Source organism: Arvicanthis niloticus, chromosome 23, assembly GCF_011762505.2.
Source record: "Arvicanthis niloticus isolate mArvNil1 chromosome 23, mArvNil1.pat.X, whole genome shotgun sequence".
NCBI lineage: Eukaryota > Metazoa > Chordata > Mammalia > Rodentia > Muridae > Arvicanthis > Arvicanthis niloticus.
In genome coordinates this window covers 32,061,855-32,078,593 of record NC_133430.1, presented here as the reverse complement: position 1 = coordinate 32,078,593, position 16,739 = coordinate 32,061,855, and the positions used below count along the sequence as shown (strand labels likewise).

The following is a 16,739-nucleotide window of genomic DNA, read 5'->3' as shown; positions in this document are numbered from 1 at the left end:
CTTGGGAGGCAGAGGCAGTGGATCTCTTGAGTTTGAGGCCAGCCTGGTGTATGTATAAAGTTGTACAGGACAGTAAGGGCTATACAGAGAGACCCTGTCTCAAAGAGGGAAAAGCAAGCAAAGAAAAGAACTGGCAAGCCCAGGTGGCTGTTAGCAGACTATCAGACCCAGTGCTAAAATAATTTGTAAGTCTTATAGAATAGCAGTCGTAAAAGATAGTTTGGATTTTTCCCAGAAATGGTTAAGCATGAGAAATGCACTTCTTTTAGCCCATTATCATCTGCCTACAACACATTACTGACCAGAAAAATATCCCAAACACCACGTATGAGTACAAAGTCAGTGGCCAAAGAAGTTTTATTTAGAATGAACTCTGCTGACACACATATGCAAATAGTGTTCTCAAAGAACGGTAGAGAAGGACTGCTGCATTTGTTACCAGCGTGTGGAATTATCCTCGAGTGTGGAGACAAGTTCCTAGCAATTGTTTTCCAGATTCCAGCCTGTGCTTTCTACAGGAGTGATTCTCAATCTGGGACACTTTTGCTCTCTAGAGGCCATTTGGCAATATCTGTTAACATTTTTGGTTGTCAACAACCTGAAGAGGAGTGAGGAAAAAATCCTACAGGGGTCTTGAGAGATGGCTCAGAGGTTAAGAGCACTGACTCCTCTTCCAGAGGTCCTGAGTTCAATTCTCAGCAACCACATGGTGGCTCACAACCATCTGTAATGGGATCTGATGATCTCTTCTGGATTTGTCTGGAGACAGTGACAGTGTATTCATAGAAAATAAATAAATCTTTGAGAAAATCCTACAAATAATAAAAAATGACTTGTCCCAGTATGTCAGATGCTAATGATAAGGCCTATATTTAGGATGCAGATATAGACTGAGAAACATGGTTTATTTCACAGACAGTATTCCTACATGTTTAGTTACCAAGATTCCAGGTTACTGGAAGCTGCTGAGAATGTATTTAGTCTGGCTGTCCTAGATTTCTGTTTCCTTATTGCTACCTATTTTTCTACCTCTGTTCCTCTTATACCTACCTGATAGGTGTGGGCTATACCTTATTTTCTTTTGTTTTTGTTTGTTTATTTGTTTTGTTTTTGGGGTTTTTTTGTTGTTTTTTTGTTTTGTTTGTTTTGTTTTGGTTTTGGTTTTGGTTTTTCGAGACAGGGTTTCTCTGTGTAGCCCTGGCTGTCCTGGAACTCACTCTGTAGACCAGGCTGGCCTCGAACTCAGAAATCCACCTGCCTCTGCCTCCCAAATGCTGGGATCAAAGGCGTGCGCCACCACCGCCCAGCTGTACCTTATTTTATACCTACTCCTAAGTGTCTGTCAAATGCAAAGCAAAGAACCTTTAAGGCTGGGCTAGGGTGCCTCCACCCTTGGCTCCACTTTGATCTCTGAATTTCTATTCTGTTCTCCTGTTCCCTGACGGAGGCCATGACTCTAAACTCAAGCTCCTCCCCTAGTTGGTTGCTTGATGCTCTGATGTGATGAGTGAACTATTTCAACAAGCAGATTGGTTAGCTGTTCAAGCCACTGCTGTTCCAGCCTGGGGTCAGCAGGCAGTTGCAGAGTCTTCCAAAACCTGCTGTCAACCTCGGATGCTGAGTTTTGTAGTTTCATGGATGCTGAAAAAACAATATTTTAAATTGAAAGGATCTCCGAGGTTTAAGAATGGTCTCAACATTTTCATTATTTTATATGGTAGAATGGAATTTTAAAGAGAAAACAGGAATTACTTGAGCTTAATAAAACTGGAAATAACTGCAGCCTTTGCCTTATGATACGTCAGTTATGAAAGAGGTGATGCTGGGGCCTTATCTATAAGGTGAAGGAATGGCAGACGAGCAGTCTCATCATCTCACACAGTGTAGCTCAGGGGCGTGTGGATGAGCTGTTACCAAGTGCAGGGCTGGTACTCAAAGGAGTAACTTCTCTAAGATACCTCCTGGTGGCATCATTGAGGATGACACCAGTACCTCTTACCAGTAAGACTCCTTGACTTTGGCTTTCTCTGCCTCTGTGCCTTGACTCTTAGTTCTCACAAACTCTTCCTCCAGGCCAGCCTGCCTCAGGGTATCACGATAACGCTGTTCTGCTTCTTTCCTGGCGAGGGCCTGTGGCGTGGACATGACTCTGAGTTACTTGGGTAATCAGTCTTTATAATACTGCCCTTTCCACCACCCCACACCCCACCTTTAGGGCTAGACAAAAGTTGGCACAGAAATTACTTAAAGAGCCTTATTTTTAGCCACAGTTTGTAAAATGAGTCCATGGGGATCTTGTTCAAATGCAGGTACAAATACAACTCTATATCTCTCACACTTTGAGGAGGTGTCAGCTCTTTGAGAGCCACACCTTTCAAGAGCATCCTTAGAAAAACTAACATTACGAACACTTAACAGGAGGAATATGGTCTGCAAATAACTAGAAGGCTATCTTGTTTTACAAAACCACAGGCTACTTTGTGGTTTTTTGAATGTTAAAAGATCTGTGGGGGAAGGAGTAAGCTTTCTCAACAAAAGTGGATCTGAAAGAGCTCAGCCTAAGTAAATTCTAGACAGTCCAGCATGGGGGAGAGGCATCTGGAGAAGGAGGAGAGCCACTATTACCTAGGAATGTCACATGCTTTACAATGGAGCACATGCCCACAATGAACCACAGAGCCAGATACGGCACTTAACTGCCGGAGACAGGTCTTTCTGGAGGTTCCAGGGCTCTACAGCTTCCTTAGGGAGATCTCAACTGAATTCCCCTTCTTAAAGTCCAGAGAAAAGTTTTCAAATGATTCAGCCTAAAAGCCACTTAATCTGGAAAGAGCCTCGAGGAATGTTTATAAGCACGCTGACCTTTAAGGACCTATGTTTGGATTAAAATGGTATTAAAAAAAGCAGGTTCGCCTTTCATCATTATAAGCAGTGTAAAAGCTGGGTGTGGCAGTGCATGGCTACAGTCCCAGCACCGGGGAGATTGAGGCATGAGGATGGTAGGTTCAAGTCCAGCCTGGACTCAATGGATTAGAGGTCAGCTTGAGCTCTATAAAAAGAAACCTTGGCTCAACTATCAGAAATTTAAGTCCATGGTCCCTTGGCCCTGTCACTTTGGACTTCTGGCCAGGCACCATTATAGAGAAGGAAGGACCATGCTGTCCATGTCATGGTGGCCAGGAAGCCAAGAGAATGTCCATGTGTCTGTGCCTTTTATTATCCTCACCCCCAGCACGCCCAGACCATGAGACCGGGACCACACAGTCCATATCAGCATAGTTCTTCCTTCCTCAGCTAACTCTTTTTTGGAAACACCCTCAGACACACCCAGAAGTGTAGTGTGTTAATTTTCTGGGTCATTCAGCACAATCAAATTGGAAAGATTAACCACCATGGAGTTCAATTTAGAGTATCTGAGTTTTAAGAAAATAATCACAGAGTAAAAATCTTTTTTTACAATTTGTAAGAAAACTGTTGACCCAAGGCAGGAAAGAGTTGAGAGTCTGGATTACCTTGGTAACCTGTTCAAAGAGATAGGGCCTTGTTTGTATTCTTTTCTTCATTTCCTCCAGTTCTTTCTTATATTCCTTTGCTCTTTTACGGTCATTGTTCCTGGAATTAACAAGGTTTCCAGAAGCAACCAATCTCTTTCAAAATCAGAAACCCTTCATGCAAGTTAAGCAGTCACTCCCGTGTACACTGCATTCCTATTGCCTGCCAAAGTCCATGACCGCCTCTGATGCCGTAGTTTACCCTACTGACTGCATGTGCCATTTCAAAGCCAGGAATGTGCTTTAATGCAGGCACCCCTCTGAGTGTGGCAGACACTGACCTGTTCTCTTTCAGCTTCGCTTCCAACACTTCTTCCAGGCTTCTGTGGGGATCCATGGCTTTGGCCCTCAAAGTCACTGATTTAGACATGGCCTGACAGTTCTTTTTGTGCATCTCCAACCACTGAATGCTCATGTCTGATTTGTCCTTCTTTTCAAGTGACATTCTAAAGGAGAGAGCAAAAATAGCAGATGGCCTGGGCACATGCATAAGCAACCTTAGGAACTCCTCTGCAAAGTCAGTTAAGTCTTGTCTTCTCTTTCTTAAGGTGTTTGTTTGTTTGTTTTATGTGTCTATTTGGGGGGTAGGTGTATGTATAGGTGTGAATGCAGGTGCCCCCAGGGTCCAGAAGAGGGCGTCAGGCCTGCTGGAGTTAGAGTTACAATTGTGAGCAGCCCAGTGTGGATACCAGGAACCATATTTAAGTCCTCTGCTCTTAACCACTGAGCCATCTCTCCGGCCGCTAGCTGGTGTTTCTATGAATAAGATTTCCTATACACTTGTCACAACTATGTTTACAGGGAAAAAAAAATGATTCTGGGGATGGCCATGGTGGCACAGACCTGTAATCCCAGTGCAGGAGGAAGAGATGTTCAGGATGTCCCAGCTACACAGTGACTTTCATGTCAGCCTGGCCCACAGGGAACCCCACCTCAACAGCTATTCTGGGTGAGAAGCAATGTCATACGATGCCGCTCCTGCTTTCTAGGCCCTGTGATTTCCCACGTAAGAGAAGTCCACTGATTGACCAGAACACACTGGGTAAAATGGCCGTACCCAGCTAGGATTCAATAGATTTATGAGGTGTTTCCCTCGTCTGGAGCCGTACTCACAGCTACCATTTACAGAGCTGCCAACCGGGAACCAAAAACTGTAATTCTCACCAAGCTCTGAGGAGGTAGACAGGCTAGGCCCTGTTCTTACGTGGGAGACTGAAAGTCAGAAAGACTTGTTCACCACTACTCACCGTGCAAAGGAAAAGCCAGTACAACCAGCATGGTGGATTTCTGAGTCTGCCCCAATCGCTGTGCTTATAAGCAGCGGTCAGGCAATGACTTAGGTTCACAGTTCTTTGAGAATACAAATCTCCATTTCCATAAAGATCTGGAAACAGCCCTCTTTTAATGTAGACAATTTGGGTTCAACTTATAGCACTCAGTTTGTGTAAACTATTCTAGAGCTCTGTGGTGGGTTCCACCAACAGACAAAATAATCAAGATTCTGCACTTAGAAATACATTCAAACAGATCAGGAACAAGGGCACAAAAGCTTAATCTGCTAAAATACTCAACTCCCTGATGTTGGAAAGCAGATGTGATATCTTCTGTAGGTGGCTGCCTCGCATTTGCGGGACCTTTTCCTGGGCCCTGGGATACCGATACACTTGGCCTAGGGTTAGTATCGACAAATCTGAGAAGGAAGCATCTCTGCATCCTAAATTTATTCTTATGAGGTCTTAGTGTAGCCACGCTACTGTTGTGAGTTTTGCTTCTCCATCTGTTTAATGTCTTTTTCAGGGTTTCCAGGTGTCTGATGTGATCTGTTTCTCTGAGCACATCCAGAACTGAGATAAGAACCTAACTGCATTGCCTCTCTTTCCTGTAACTTGGGTACCCATACTTCCTGAACCTTTTATCCTCCTGGACTATCTTATCTTCTAGCACCTTATGTTCTGGAGTTCCTCCCTCACATGTCTTAACTCCACTCTCAGCATTGTGAACCGTTGGCTCGCAGCTTGTACTTTTTGCTGCAAGGCCTGGAGCTAGTTTCCCCATTTGGTTTCCCGATGGCAGGAAATTGCCTTGGCTGTCTTTCTTGAACCTACACTCTTTTTAGCCATATCACCTACACACCCCTGGAAGCCTAGGCCTTCTTTTTGGTTTATATTTAGAAAAAGCACTGCCCTTAGAGATATCTTGTTCACATTTTCTTTCCAATGACCATATTTCCCACAATTAAAGCAGCAAACATTTTGAGATCTGAGACCTCTAGTGGATTTTCACAGTCTTTTTGCAAATGACCATACCGTCCACATTAAAGCACCATGCATTTAGAGATCTAAAACCTTTAGCTATGGCTTTTCATTACTGTGACATTATACATGCTAGAACCAATATCAGTCATCTCCCTGATCCACTTTTCTATAGGTGCTGCCCTTGCCTTTAGTGGCCTGATAATCTTTTTGCATTCTGTTTACATTTTCAAATGTCAGAGTCTTAATTAACATTTGTCTTGCATCAGAATTTGATGTGGCTTTGTTCACAGCCGAAGCTAACCTTTGTAAAAGAAAAAAATCAGTGAAGGCTTCTCCTGGGCCTTCTATAATTTTTGTAAATGATAGACAATTCTTTCCTGGCTCCTCAGCTGTTAAATGACATTGTTCTGTGATTGTGTCTTCAAGTTGACCTGATCTTGTATATTAGCATATTGACCTTTACTTATCAACTGGTCCCTCACTGTATTAAGTTCTCTTACTCTATTGTGCTGTTCCAAATTCCTGGATTCTTGTCTCCACCATGACAACCAATGCAACTGAGGACCAGTCTCCAGTACAGCTGTTACCAATCCCCTCCAGTTTGGGGGAATATGTCTGAATAGCCCAGTTACTTAGAGTTTGTTTCACATAGGCCATCCCATGAGACATCATTGTCTTTGTAACCACCTTAGGTCCACTCTACAGGATGTAATGCTATTCGTCAGAACCTTGTGGGTGACCCCATCAGCAGGCACAGGCTGTATAGCTATCGGGAATGCTGTGGTGATTTTGTGAACCAGAACTGCCTGTCCTCAAAAGGTGTTGTGGGCTTAACCCTGCCTCCCGTCCTGTCCCCTCTGAGCACCCTCCTGCTTTTCACTTCTCTGACTTGGCTGCCCTTTGACATGGGTCCTTCCCCTCTCTGTACCTGGGGAAAACTCCCTCCCTGCTTCAGTCACTGGGAATGATCCTGTTCGTTCTCCCTTTTCTTGTCCTTGACTTTTTCCAAGCCTCTACTCTGTTTCTCTAGCTGCACAGCCGACTCTGTTACTTTTTCAGAAAGGAGAAAGAGGAAACCCTTTGTTTTCCCTTTTCCTCCATTCCTGATTCCCAAGATTCTCCACTCCCACCCATGTTTTCCCAGTTGCTCAGCTAGTCTTTTAACCCTTTTATAAACAAAATAGCCCAAAATGAGAAAAAGGAGAGGGAAAAAAACCCGCTACTGAAAACTACAGGGTGAGGGTGCCCCAACAACAGCCTCAACAAAGTACCCACCCCTCCTTTTCCTGCCTTCTGCTCTGTGGTACTTGAAATCAAACCTTCCATTCTGCCTAGACTCATATTGGGTGCCACTTATAAAATGTGTGGGGGTTTTTTCTTTTATGTTGTTTCCTTTTCTTACAAACAGGAACCAGTTCTCTTAACTCCATGCCAGCCCTCCTCCCAGTCTGCAGCCCAGCCCCTTCAAAGGTTTTGCTCCTAACCATTCCTCCCTCAGTTCCCCCACAGCGAGCATAAACAATTTCCTCTCCAGTTTTCCCAACCAGCCACTTCTAACTATAACAACTGTTCTAGCCTCTCTGTTGAGCTCAGCTTCTGACTCCTCTGTAACTGTCTGCTCACTCTGCTAGCTGAGTCCACTTTCCACTGTCTCCTAACAGTATCCTCTCTGGCTCAGATCAGCTTCTGGCTCACTGGTCTCCTATTCACTCTGCTCAGTCTCTTTTCTGTGCCAACTGTCTCTTTAGCCCTACTCAGCCCTTCTTCTAACCCTAGTCTTCTCTAAGCCTAGTCTCTGACCCTACTCTTCTGCCACCTGGACCCTCCTCCTCCTCTCAGATTCTCCTGTTCACAGAAGTCCAAGAGGTAACTGACAGTGAAGGTCACAGGGTCAAACATTTCTCTTAAAGGGCCAGGCACACAAAATAAATCACACTACAAAGTAGTGTCCTACTATACCCTGGGAGCCTCCCAGGAGGCACTGAGGTATTAGTCCTTTCCCAGGCCCCAGCTCTATGCTGGATCACAGCTCCTTCTGCTCACTTCAGAGCCCTGTCAGAAGTCTTCCTGCTGACTAAATGAGAGCAGTGCCACTGAGCCAGGTCAGCAGAATTGTTAAAAAAAATACACAGACTTGGATGGAGTGTGACTCAGTTGCAGAAGACCCTGAGTTCGATCTCCAGTACTGAAGCAAATGAGAGAAAAGAAAGGAAGGGGAAAGGAAGGAAAGAAAAAGAAAAGCATAGAAAAGGGAAATAGGCTCCCGGTGTCCAGTAGACTCAGAGTATGAACCTCACTCACAGCTTGACAATCTGGGCAATGGGCATTGCATCTTGTCCATGTTGCATTCCGCTCCCACCACTAGGCTTGAGCCTGGCTTTGTCTTCCCTGTGGCTGCCTTTTGCTTTCATACACAGTATAAGAAACAGTACTACCAGTACTACTCATGGGCTCATATACACATTCTTTTTCTAGAATCTTCTTTTCTCTTTAGCCTTTTGTCTGACTCGTTCCTCTTTATCCTTTGGAGGGGCAAGCCAGGCAGAGGTGGCGCACGCCTTTAATCCCAGCACTTGGGAGGCAGAGGCAGGCGGATTTCTGAGTTTGAGGCCAGCCTGGTCTACAGAGTGAGTTCCAGGACAGCCAGGGCTACACAGAGAAACCCTGTCTCAGGAAAAAAAAAAAAATGGAGGGGCAGTTCTCACAGTATGTGTGTAGAAGTCAGGGGTAACTTGCAAGGGTCAGTTCTCACATTCTGCTATATGGGTCCTGGGATTGAACTGAGGCTGCCAGGCTTGCCAGCAAGGACATTTATCCACTCAGCCATCTGGCTGGCCCCAGCTGCACATCCTTATTGTCTAGACTAGCCGTCCAACAAGTTAGAGGCTGCACTTCTCTCTGTCCACTGCTCACCTGGAGGTGCAACACTTGCTGGCACACTGGCACACTTTTACTTGGGTGCTGGGATCTGAACTCAGGTCTCTATGTTTGCCATCAGAGCCGTCTCCCAGTCCCTTCTTCCTTGTTCCTCATGTTCTACCTTAAACCTGTGTTCCAAAAGATGTGAGACCACACCCCTCGGCTTCCCTGTGCTGTCATAGTCCCCTGTGCTTGCACTGTTCATAAGGGATAATCACCCTGAAAAATCCCATGTTTCAGACTGCATGTTACATTGTAAATGTTCCAGGGCATCTCTAACTCTGTGTCTTGCACAGACTGAAAGGATGGTAGCACATATTCCTGCCCCATCAGAGAATGCCTTCACCTCTTAAGGCGTTTCTGATAATGGAGAAGAGGCCCAGCAGCAGGGCCAGTTCTAGTATTTGGAGCTAAAACCTGTCATGAGTCTGCTCAGGCTTCTTACTCACCGGACCGCGGATTCCCGCTTCCTGGTGGCATCTGTGATGTTGACAGGGAGGGTGTTGGCAGAAAAAGAAGCAAGACCACTCAGAGAATGACTCCTTGGTAGGGGTGCAGCTGTTGGCTGAGGGGACTTCTGCAGGAAATGAGGTGACACTGGTGATAACACATGATTAGTTTCTATCCTAATGAGGACTCAGTTTCAGGGAAGGACTAGAACTGAGGTCCTTTAATTCCCCCACCCTGGGAATAAAGTGAAGAAGATCTTGTTTAGTTCCAAAGCCCACGCTTGCATGTCAGGCCTAATGTTTTTAATCAACTGAGAAGAGTTCTTTGGAATTGTATGATTAGTTTTGCCAATTGAATACACTCTAGAATTACTTGGGAAGAGAATCTCAATGTGGATGCCTCTGGATCAGGCAGATCTGGGGGCACGTCAGTGGGGGACTGTCTGGACTATGCTAAGGTGAGAAGACTCGCCTTCTGTGATATGTGGAAACAGAGCATAGCACAAGTGTGTGTTTACGAGCTCTTCGCTCTTGACTGCAAACATCGCGAGCCACTTCACTCTCCTGCCGCTTTGTCTTCCCAGTCATAACATACTGCAACCTGGGAAGACAAGCGAGAGTAAGCCATTGCTCCCTTCAGCTGCTGTGGACAAGGTATTTATCACAGCAACAGGAAACAAAGCTAAGACAGATTGGGCTCTGAGACTTGCTTGGACTCACGTTTGCAAAAATCCTTCTAGGGAGGTGTGAAAAGGAATGTTCCTGTTTACAGAATGTGGATCTGCATGCAACTGAGCAGGTGTTCAAAAAAGTAAAAAATAGGACAGAAAAGCGTCAAGACATATGCCTCTCTTTGAGATCTGGGCCTACTCTGTTATACTTTAGGATGCAGACCCTGACCGTCCCTGCTACCTGCCTGGGTTCTTCTCTTCTCTCCACCAGCAGTAGCGGCATCACAGGATCGTGGAGTGTGACACCGACTGGCAGTCCTCAGGAAGAAGGGCTTATTTCGAGTTGTCTCTTTGGTCTCCCTCCTCTCGGCAGCTCTTCTCTGGAAAGCCTTGTAAAGGCCTTCATAGTCAGGGACCCCAGGGTTCACCCGAGGCTGGAACCCGAACTCGGTCTGTAGGAAGCTCAGCTTCTCCTCCTGGGTGCGGGCAGCCGTCCGGGGAGCCCTGTTGCTACTCGTGCTGACAGGAGAGGAGGCCATCTGGAGCATGTCCATGGCCCTCATCTGGATTCGGATTTTCCTGAGGATCTCCGATTCTATGAAGAGGCAATAGAAGGAGAGGATCTGGAGAACACCTCCCCCACCCCCTTTAGAGACAGGCTCACTCTGTAGCCCAGATTGGTCTCAGGTTTATCTAAACCCTCCATCCTTGACCTCCTGAGTCTGGGGATTACATGCAAAGGCAACCCCAGGTCCATCCTTTTCCTTCCTTCAGTAGTGTACTAAAGCCAGTGGTAAATGCAACAAACAAACAAACAGTTAACAATCATCCCCCAAGGAATTCACTCCTCTCAAAGATGAGGGCTAGGGAGGTGACCTCCCCAGAGGCAGCAGGCTGGCGATGGCACTGGCTGATGGAGGTCCTTTATGTCTTTATGGTGTTTGCTTCCATGCCTAGGCTACTACAGAAGCTGTAGTGCACACTTACTGAGAGAGGTCTCCAGGCTGAGCCTGAGGCCAGGTTTTTTGATTTCCCTACAGACCAGAAGTTCTTGGCCAGTGGGTCTTGACCCCTTTTAGGGGGTCACGTATCAGATATCGTACACATCAGATATTATATTATGATTCATAATAGTAGCAAAATTATAGTTATGAAGTAGCAAGGAAATCATTTTATGGTTGGGGGTCACCATAACATGAAGAACTGTATTAAAGGGTCCCAGCATTATGGAGCTTGAGAACCACTGTGGGACAGACCGAACTCACAGAGCATGGGTTACCTCCCCTGTCCCACTGTAATCCCTGAATCTTGATCCTGAATTCCTGCAGCACCTCTGGGAACACCAGACCACAGGTAGCCAGAGATGCCAAGAGTATCCTTACCCTGGAGTTTGTCACCAAGGGCTGGTTCCAGAATGGACTTGGGGATCTTTTTAGAAGTGGCCTTCTTTGGGGGGACCTTGGTCTGAGCCACAGCAGCCGAGTCACTCTGTGGAGTGACTTTCTTTTGCTGTTCTTTCTTTTCAAGGAAGCTGAAGGGCTTCAAGGAGGAGAGAAGCACCTCCTTCCTCTTCTGAATACCTGCACGCCTCCTTGCCTCTCTGCGCTCCATGATCTCCTGATAGAGAGGCAGATAGACATGTGCTGGCACAGGCTGGGCCCGGAACTGCCGATGGCACTCTGCCTCTTCCTGGCCCTGCTTCTGGGCCTGTAGCCTTTCCTGCTCAAAAGAGGCAGGTGAGGCCAGCCACTGGGCTTTCTTCCGGGCCTCACGCAGTGTCATGCGGAATGGCTGAGGGACAGTGATGGAGGATGCCCAAGAGCAAACACTTCTGTGCTGGGAGGGAGGCCCAGAGTCTGAGGTTGGCAGGATTTGAGCCTTGGGAATGTCAGAGAGAAGGCTGGTCAGGGAGCTGCAACGCCTCATGGAGCCACACCTGGAGGAGAAAGCAGTTCTGTGGATGGACCCAGCAGACAGGAGGTGAGGCTCCTTACCAAGAGACTTCTTAGTCTCGATCCCCAAGTCCCAAAGCCCCAAAGGCCTCTAGGTTCTTAACCTCAGCTAGGCTTTCCTTCTTTCCACAAAACAGACAATCCCAGCAGCCCAATGGGAACTACCTTCTAAGAATTCATGAAGAAATTGCCACTTTGCATTCTGATAACTGCATACAGTGTAGTCGGGTAGCACAGGAACACAGAGTCATAAGGATCCAATTCAAGCCTTAGGTTTTTGGATTTCCCATGTAGAGTGGCAGAAATATTATCCATTTATAAAGTTATTGGGAAGAGAATACATACTACATTTGATAAAGACCAGTGTGGCATGACATGCCCGAAGCCTTTGAGAGGAGTAACTGGGAAGTTCAGGAGTTTTGGGCCAGCCTGGTCTACATGAGACCCTGTCTCAAAAAAAAGGGGATAAAGCATATATGCTTTGAGAAACTTGGACACAGACAATGAACCTTGTCATTCTTGGAGGAAAAGATGTTTGGGGAATGCATCCCTTTGGTCAGTCCCACTGATTCATGAGCTAAGTAAGTGTTGCCCAAAGTTATTAAGGACCACTGGGTAAGAACCAGGACATGAGCTACAGAGATGGCTCAGCAGTTAAGAGCATTTGCTGCTCTTCTAGGGGGCCTGGGCTTGATTCCCAGGACCCACATGGCAGGTCAGAGCTGTCTGTAACTCCAGTTCCAGGGAATCCAATGTTCTTCTGCTCTCCGTGGTCACTAGGCATGAACGTGGTATAGATACAAACAGGCAAAACACCCACAGACATGAATATTTTTTTTAGAGTTATCTATTTTATGTATGTGTGTACACTGTCGCTGTCTTCAGACACACCAGAAGAGGGCATCAGATCCCATTACAGATGGTTGTGAGCCACCATGTGGTTGCTGGGAATTGAACTCAGGACCTCTGGAAGAGAGCAGTCAGTGCTCTTAACCACTGAGCCATCTCTCCAGCCGGACATGAATATTTTTAAAAAGAATCACAACATGCAGCGGATCCAAGAACTAACTGGGCTGCGTCTTAGACAAGTGACAATATGCAGAGGTGGTTTCACGGGGGGGGGGGGGGGAGACAAGGCCCTGAGACCTTGTGTGCTGGAGCATGGCAGCCACTGAGTGCAATGCTTACCTAAGAGATGGAGGGCCCTGGACCTGTGGCTTCCCGATGCTCTTTTGTTGGAAGAAACTCTCCAAGTCTTCCTCATCCTCAGAGCCGTTCAGATCAGTGTCTGGATCAGACTGAAAGAGAGGCTCCAATAGATCCCACCTGTCTTTCTGCTTTGGAACCTGTGGGGTTCTGTAAAAGCTCCCAGTGGAGTCAGAAGTAGAATCTGTGTCCTCCTCTGGGCTGAGGAACTCATGGAGTTTGCCAGCTCTGGGCAAAACCAGCCCTTCTCCAAACAGCTCATCTTCTGGCTCAGTGTCCGAGGAGGATGATTTGGGAGGAAATATCTAAAACAAAAGAGAAATCAGTGAGAGTTAAACTCTGATTTCAAAGGTTCTCAAAACATGGCTTTAGCTCCACTTTGAACACTTCTGTATGTCAGGGACCAGGAAGATGCATTCTTCATTCAAAAGGCATTGCACAACACAGTGTATGAATCTGCTTGGCTGTGCGGAGCAAAGGCTGCAGAGGAGCTAATGGCAGTTCCCTGCTCCATTCAGCACTGAAAGAGCACTCTGGGTACCAGCCTGAACCACACAGTATGTTTCCAGTGCTCCAGGAATCCTGCCCATGACCTGGCTACGCTCTGCTCCCAGTTCCCTTGGGATTTACATAATTCTTGCCCATCTTCCTTCTCTTATTTTCCTATTGATACCCTTACTTTCCTCAGACTCTAACCAGTTTCAATGCTATCACCAGCAATGGATGATTAGTGGTGAGAACTGTATCTAGGAGAAAAAGCAGCATGGAAAGTGGAACTCCCGACCAGAGCGTAAATACTTTAAGGGCTACAAGTGAAGCACAGTGGCTGAGTTCTTGCCTAGCATGCTCAAGGGGATCAAGCGCTGGCCTCATTCGCCAACACTGTAAAGCATCAGCATCGAATTACATCCATCCAATTGTGCATACAAGACAATACAGGTTGGGTGCCTAGTATGTCATTGTCTCAGTTAGGGTTTCTGTTGCTGTGATGAAACACCATGACCAAAAGGCAAGCTGGGGAGAAAAGGTTTATTTGGCTTACACTTCCACATTGCTGTTCATCACAGAAGGAAGTCAGGACTGGAACTCAAGCAGGGCAGGAACCTGGAGGCAGCAGCTGATACAGAGCCCACAGAGGAGTGCTGCTTACTGGTTTTCTCCCCTGGCTTGTTCAGCCTGCCTTCTTATAGAAACCAGGACTACCAGCCCAAGGATGGCCCCACCAACCATGGGCTGGGTCCTCTCCTATTGATCACTAATTGAGAAATGCCTTACAGTCAGCTCTCATGGAGGTATTTCCTTAACTGATGCTCTTTCCTCTCTGATGATCCCAGCCTGTGTCAGGCTGACCCCAAACCAGCCAGCACAGTCATGAAGTTTGTGTTCTAGTGAGAGCAGATGGAGAACATAAGAGGATCGCATAAATAAGGATCGCATAAATAAGCGTTCCCTTGGACGGCTTGTCTGTTGCTACCCACCAGAGGGCGCCAGCAATGCACCAGTGCTCAGGATGAAGTGTATCCGTTTGCTGCACAGCATCACGGAAAAACGACAGCAAATGGGCAGGGATAGGTCAGGCTCAGCATGTTCAGATTATTTTGAGAGGAGGGATAGGGAAGAGGGCTCAACTCTAGACAGGTACAGTGATGAACGACAACGGTCTAGAAAGGTAGATACTTGTGCAATTAGGGCAAAGGTAAACAATTGGTAAGTAAGTGTAATCACTTAGAATAAAGGAGTACTAGTAATTCTTCAATTATGTTACGGACCCAAGAAAAACACTGCTTTTTGGTGACCTCGCTTCTGCCCTTGGTTGTATCTGTTAGGCAGAGTGCAGATGCTCTTTCACACATCATGCGGTTATATCCAGATAAACCCATTCGAAGTTACAGTGGTTTAAGTAAAAATGTAGGAATACATTAACCTAACGAGCAAGGACACTTAGAGAATAGCGACTGTTCACTCTCCTGATCGTGTGACTCACTAGAAACGGCGAGTCCCTGACACCGTGTCACCCAAACCGAGCATCCTACTGCTGTTTAAAGAAAGACTGAAATCGGGAGCTGAGAATTTATCTCCGTGGAGAACACTTGCCTGGAATGCACAAGATCCTGGGCTCAGTCCCTCCAGTACCACAAAAATAGAAAAGTAAAAGTATGGAGTTGTTTCTACTGAATGCAGGCTTGTCCTTCGTTACAGTGTGGAAAGAGAACTGAACCTCTGAGGTTGGGGAGGGCCTGACTTGGAGTTTTAGGCTGATTTTTATTGTCTCAACTGGATCTTGTGATAGAGGGATAGCGGGTGTGGCTGGAGGACAGCGACCTGAAATGTCCTTACAGCGACAGATGCAAGGCTGAAAGATAATTAGTTGCAAGTGGAGCAGTCCACCTGGGCTAAAGAGAAGTCTGTACTGTAACCGTGGCTCTGTTGCTGAAGAACGTGTGATCTGGAGCAAGACTCCTTCCTTCCCCTGCCCCCTCTCTGTCTTGACAGGGTCAGGGGTGACCCTGAACTCTACCCTTCTGCTTTAGTATTTTGAGTTGCTGGGATTACAAGTTTGAGCCGTACTACAATGCTGGCTCTTTCATTTTAAAAAACAACTCTATTGAAACACAACGTCCAGAGTGTACAACCCAGACATTCAAGGTGTATTCTCCTCTGGTTTCTAATATAGACAGAGTCATCTAACTCTCACAGTGTAATTCAGAACGTTTTCCTCATTCCCCTAAAGCAGCGGTCCTCAACCTTCCTAATGCTGGGACCCTTTAATACAGTTCCTCATGTTGTGCTGACCACAACCATAGAGTTACTTTCGTTGTTAATTCATAACTGTAATTTTGCTACTGTTACGAATTGTACGGTAAATATCTGATATGCGGGATGATCTTAGGTGACACAGATTGAGAACCGCTACCCTGAGGTACCACTGCTTTTAATTGTCTTTTATTTCCCTTCACCCTCCCACATCCTGTCACCTTGTCAGCCCTAAGCAACCACCAGCCTACTTTCTGTTTTTTAGAGATTAGGGGGCAAATTGCTTAACCCATCTGTTTTCTAGAAAATGGGTTTGAGAGGATACACACATCCAATTTAATGGATTTTAGATATTTAAAGAGCTGCGAATTCATAATTTCAGTAAGGTTCAGTGCATTTTCCTTACTCTAAAACAACAACAAAAACCTTGGAATCTGTTTCTCTGTTTCTCCTCACCTCCTCAGCCCCAGGCAATGACTCACCACCTAGATTCGCCTTTTTCTGAAGGTAGAGATTGCCTTTAAGATTTCCAAGGTTAATTTGTGGTTTGTTATTAATACGGCCTCTAATATCAGAGCCTGGTGCAAGACACAAACGACCCATGTCCCCAAGACTGATTCTCTAAGTGCCTAAGGGCTGCCAATGGTAATTCCACGCCCTTTGGAGACACGCCCCTGACTCTGTCTCCACGGCAACGCTAAACAGTTTCCACTCTTGAGGATTCCTTGTTGAGGCATCCTGCTTCTTCCTTTCTCCACTCACCTCACGGCTCCACTCGGCGCGCTCGGGGCCTCCCGCAGTCCTCCCCACAGTCATCTTCCTGACTAGAGAGGGAGAAGCAGAGGTGACAGCGGCGGTGACAGCGGCGCGAGCCGGCGAGGTACCGCTAGCCACGCCCCTCACGCTATTAGCCTCGGATTGGCTTCCAGTGTCTAGTCTGTTCCGCCCAATGAGGCAAGAGCGCTTTCTGATTGGCTGATTT

At 46.4% G+C, this 16,739-nt stretch overlaps 1 protein-coding gene across 3 annotated transcripts; it reads right to left on the bottom strand.

Moving 5' to 3' along the window:
- Positions 1–339: 339 nt before the first annotated feature.
- Positions 340–16,671, bottom strand: Fam161b (FAM161 centrosomal protein B). 3 transcript variants are annotated; one of them, XM_076921672.1, is made up of 9 exons: positions 16,520–16,671; positions 12,986–13,308; positions 11,228–11,781; positions 10,091–10,440; positions 9,175–9,302; positions 3,833–3,997; positions 3,513–3,612; positions 2,000–2,130; positions 340–1,641 (listed from the first exon to the last, which is right to left on the bottom strand). In XM_076921672.1, exons 1-9 carry the CDS (start codon positions 16,571–16,573, stop codon positions 1,605–1,607), a joined length of 1,842 nt encoding a protein of 613 aa, XP_076777787.1. In that variant the 5' UTR covers positions 16,574–16,671; the 3' UTR covers positions 340–1,604. The 3 variants fall into 3 exon arrangements, 2 of the variants coding, with proteins under 2 accessions (XP_076777787.1, XP_076777789.1); XR_013106701.1 differs by lacking the exon at positions 3,513–3,612 and having other exon boundaries at positions 1,497–1,641; XM_076921674.1 differs by lacking the exons at positions 340–1,641; positions 3,513–3,612 and having other exon boundaries at positions 1,945–2,130.
- Positions 16,672–16,739: the final 68 nt, after the last annotated feature.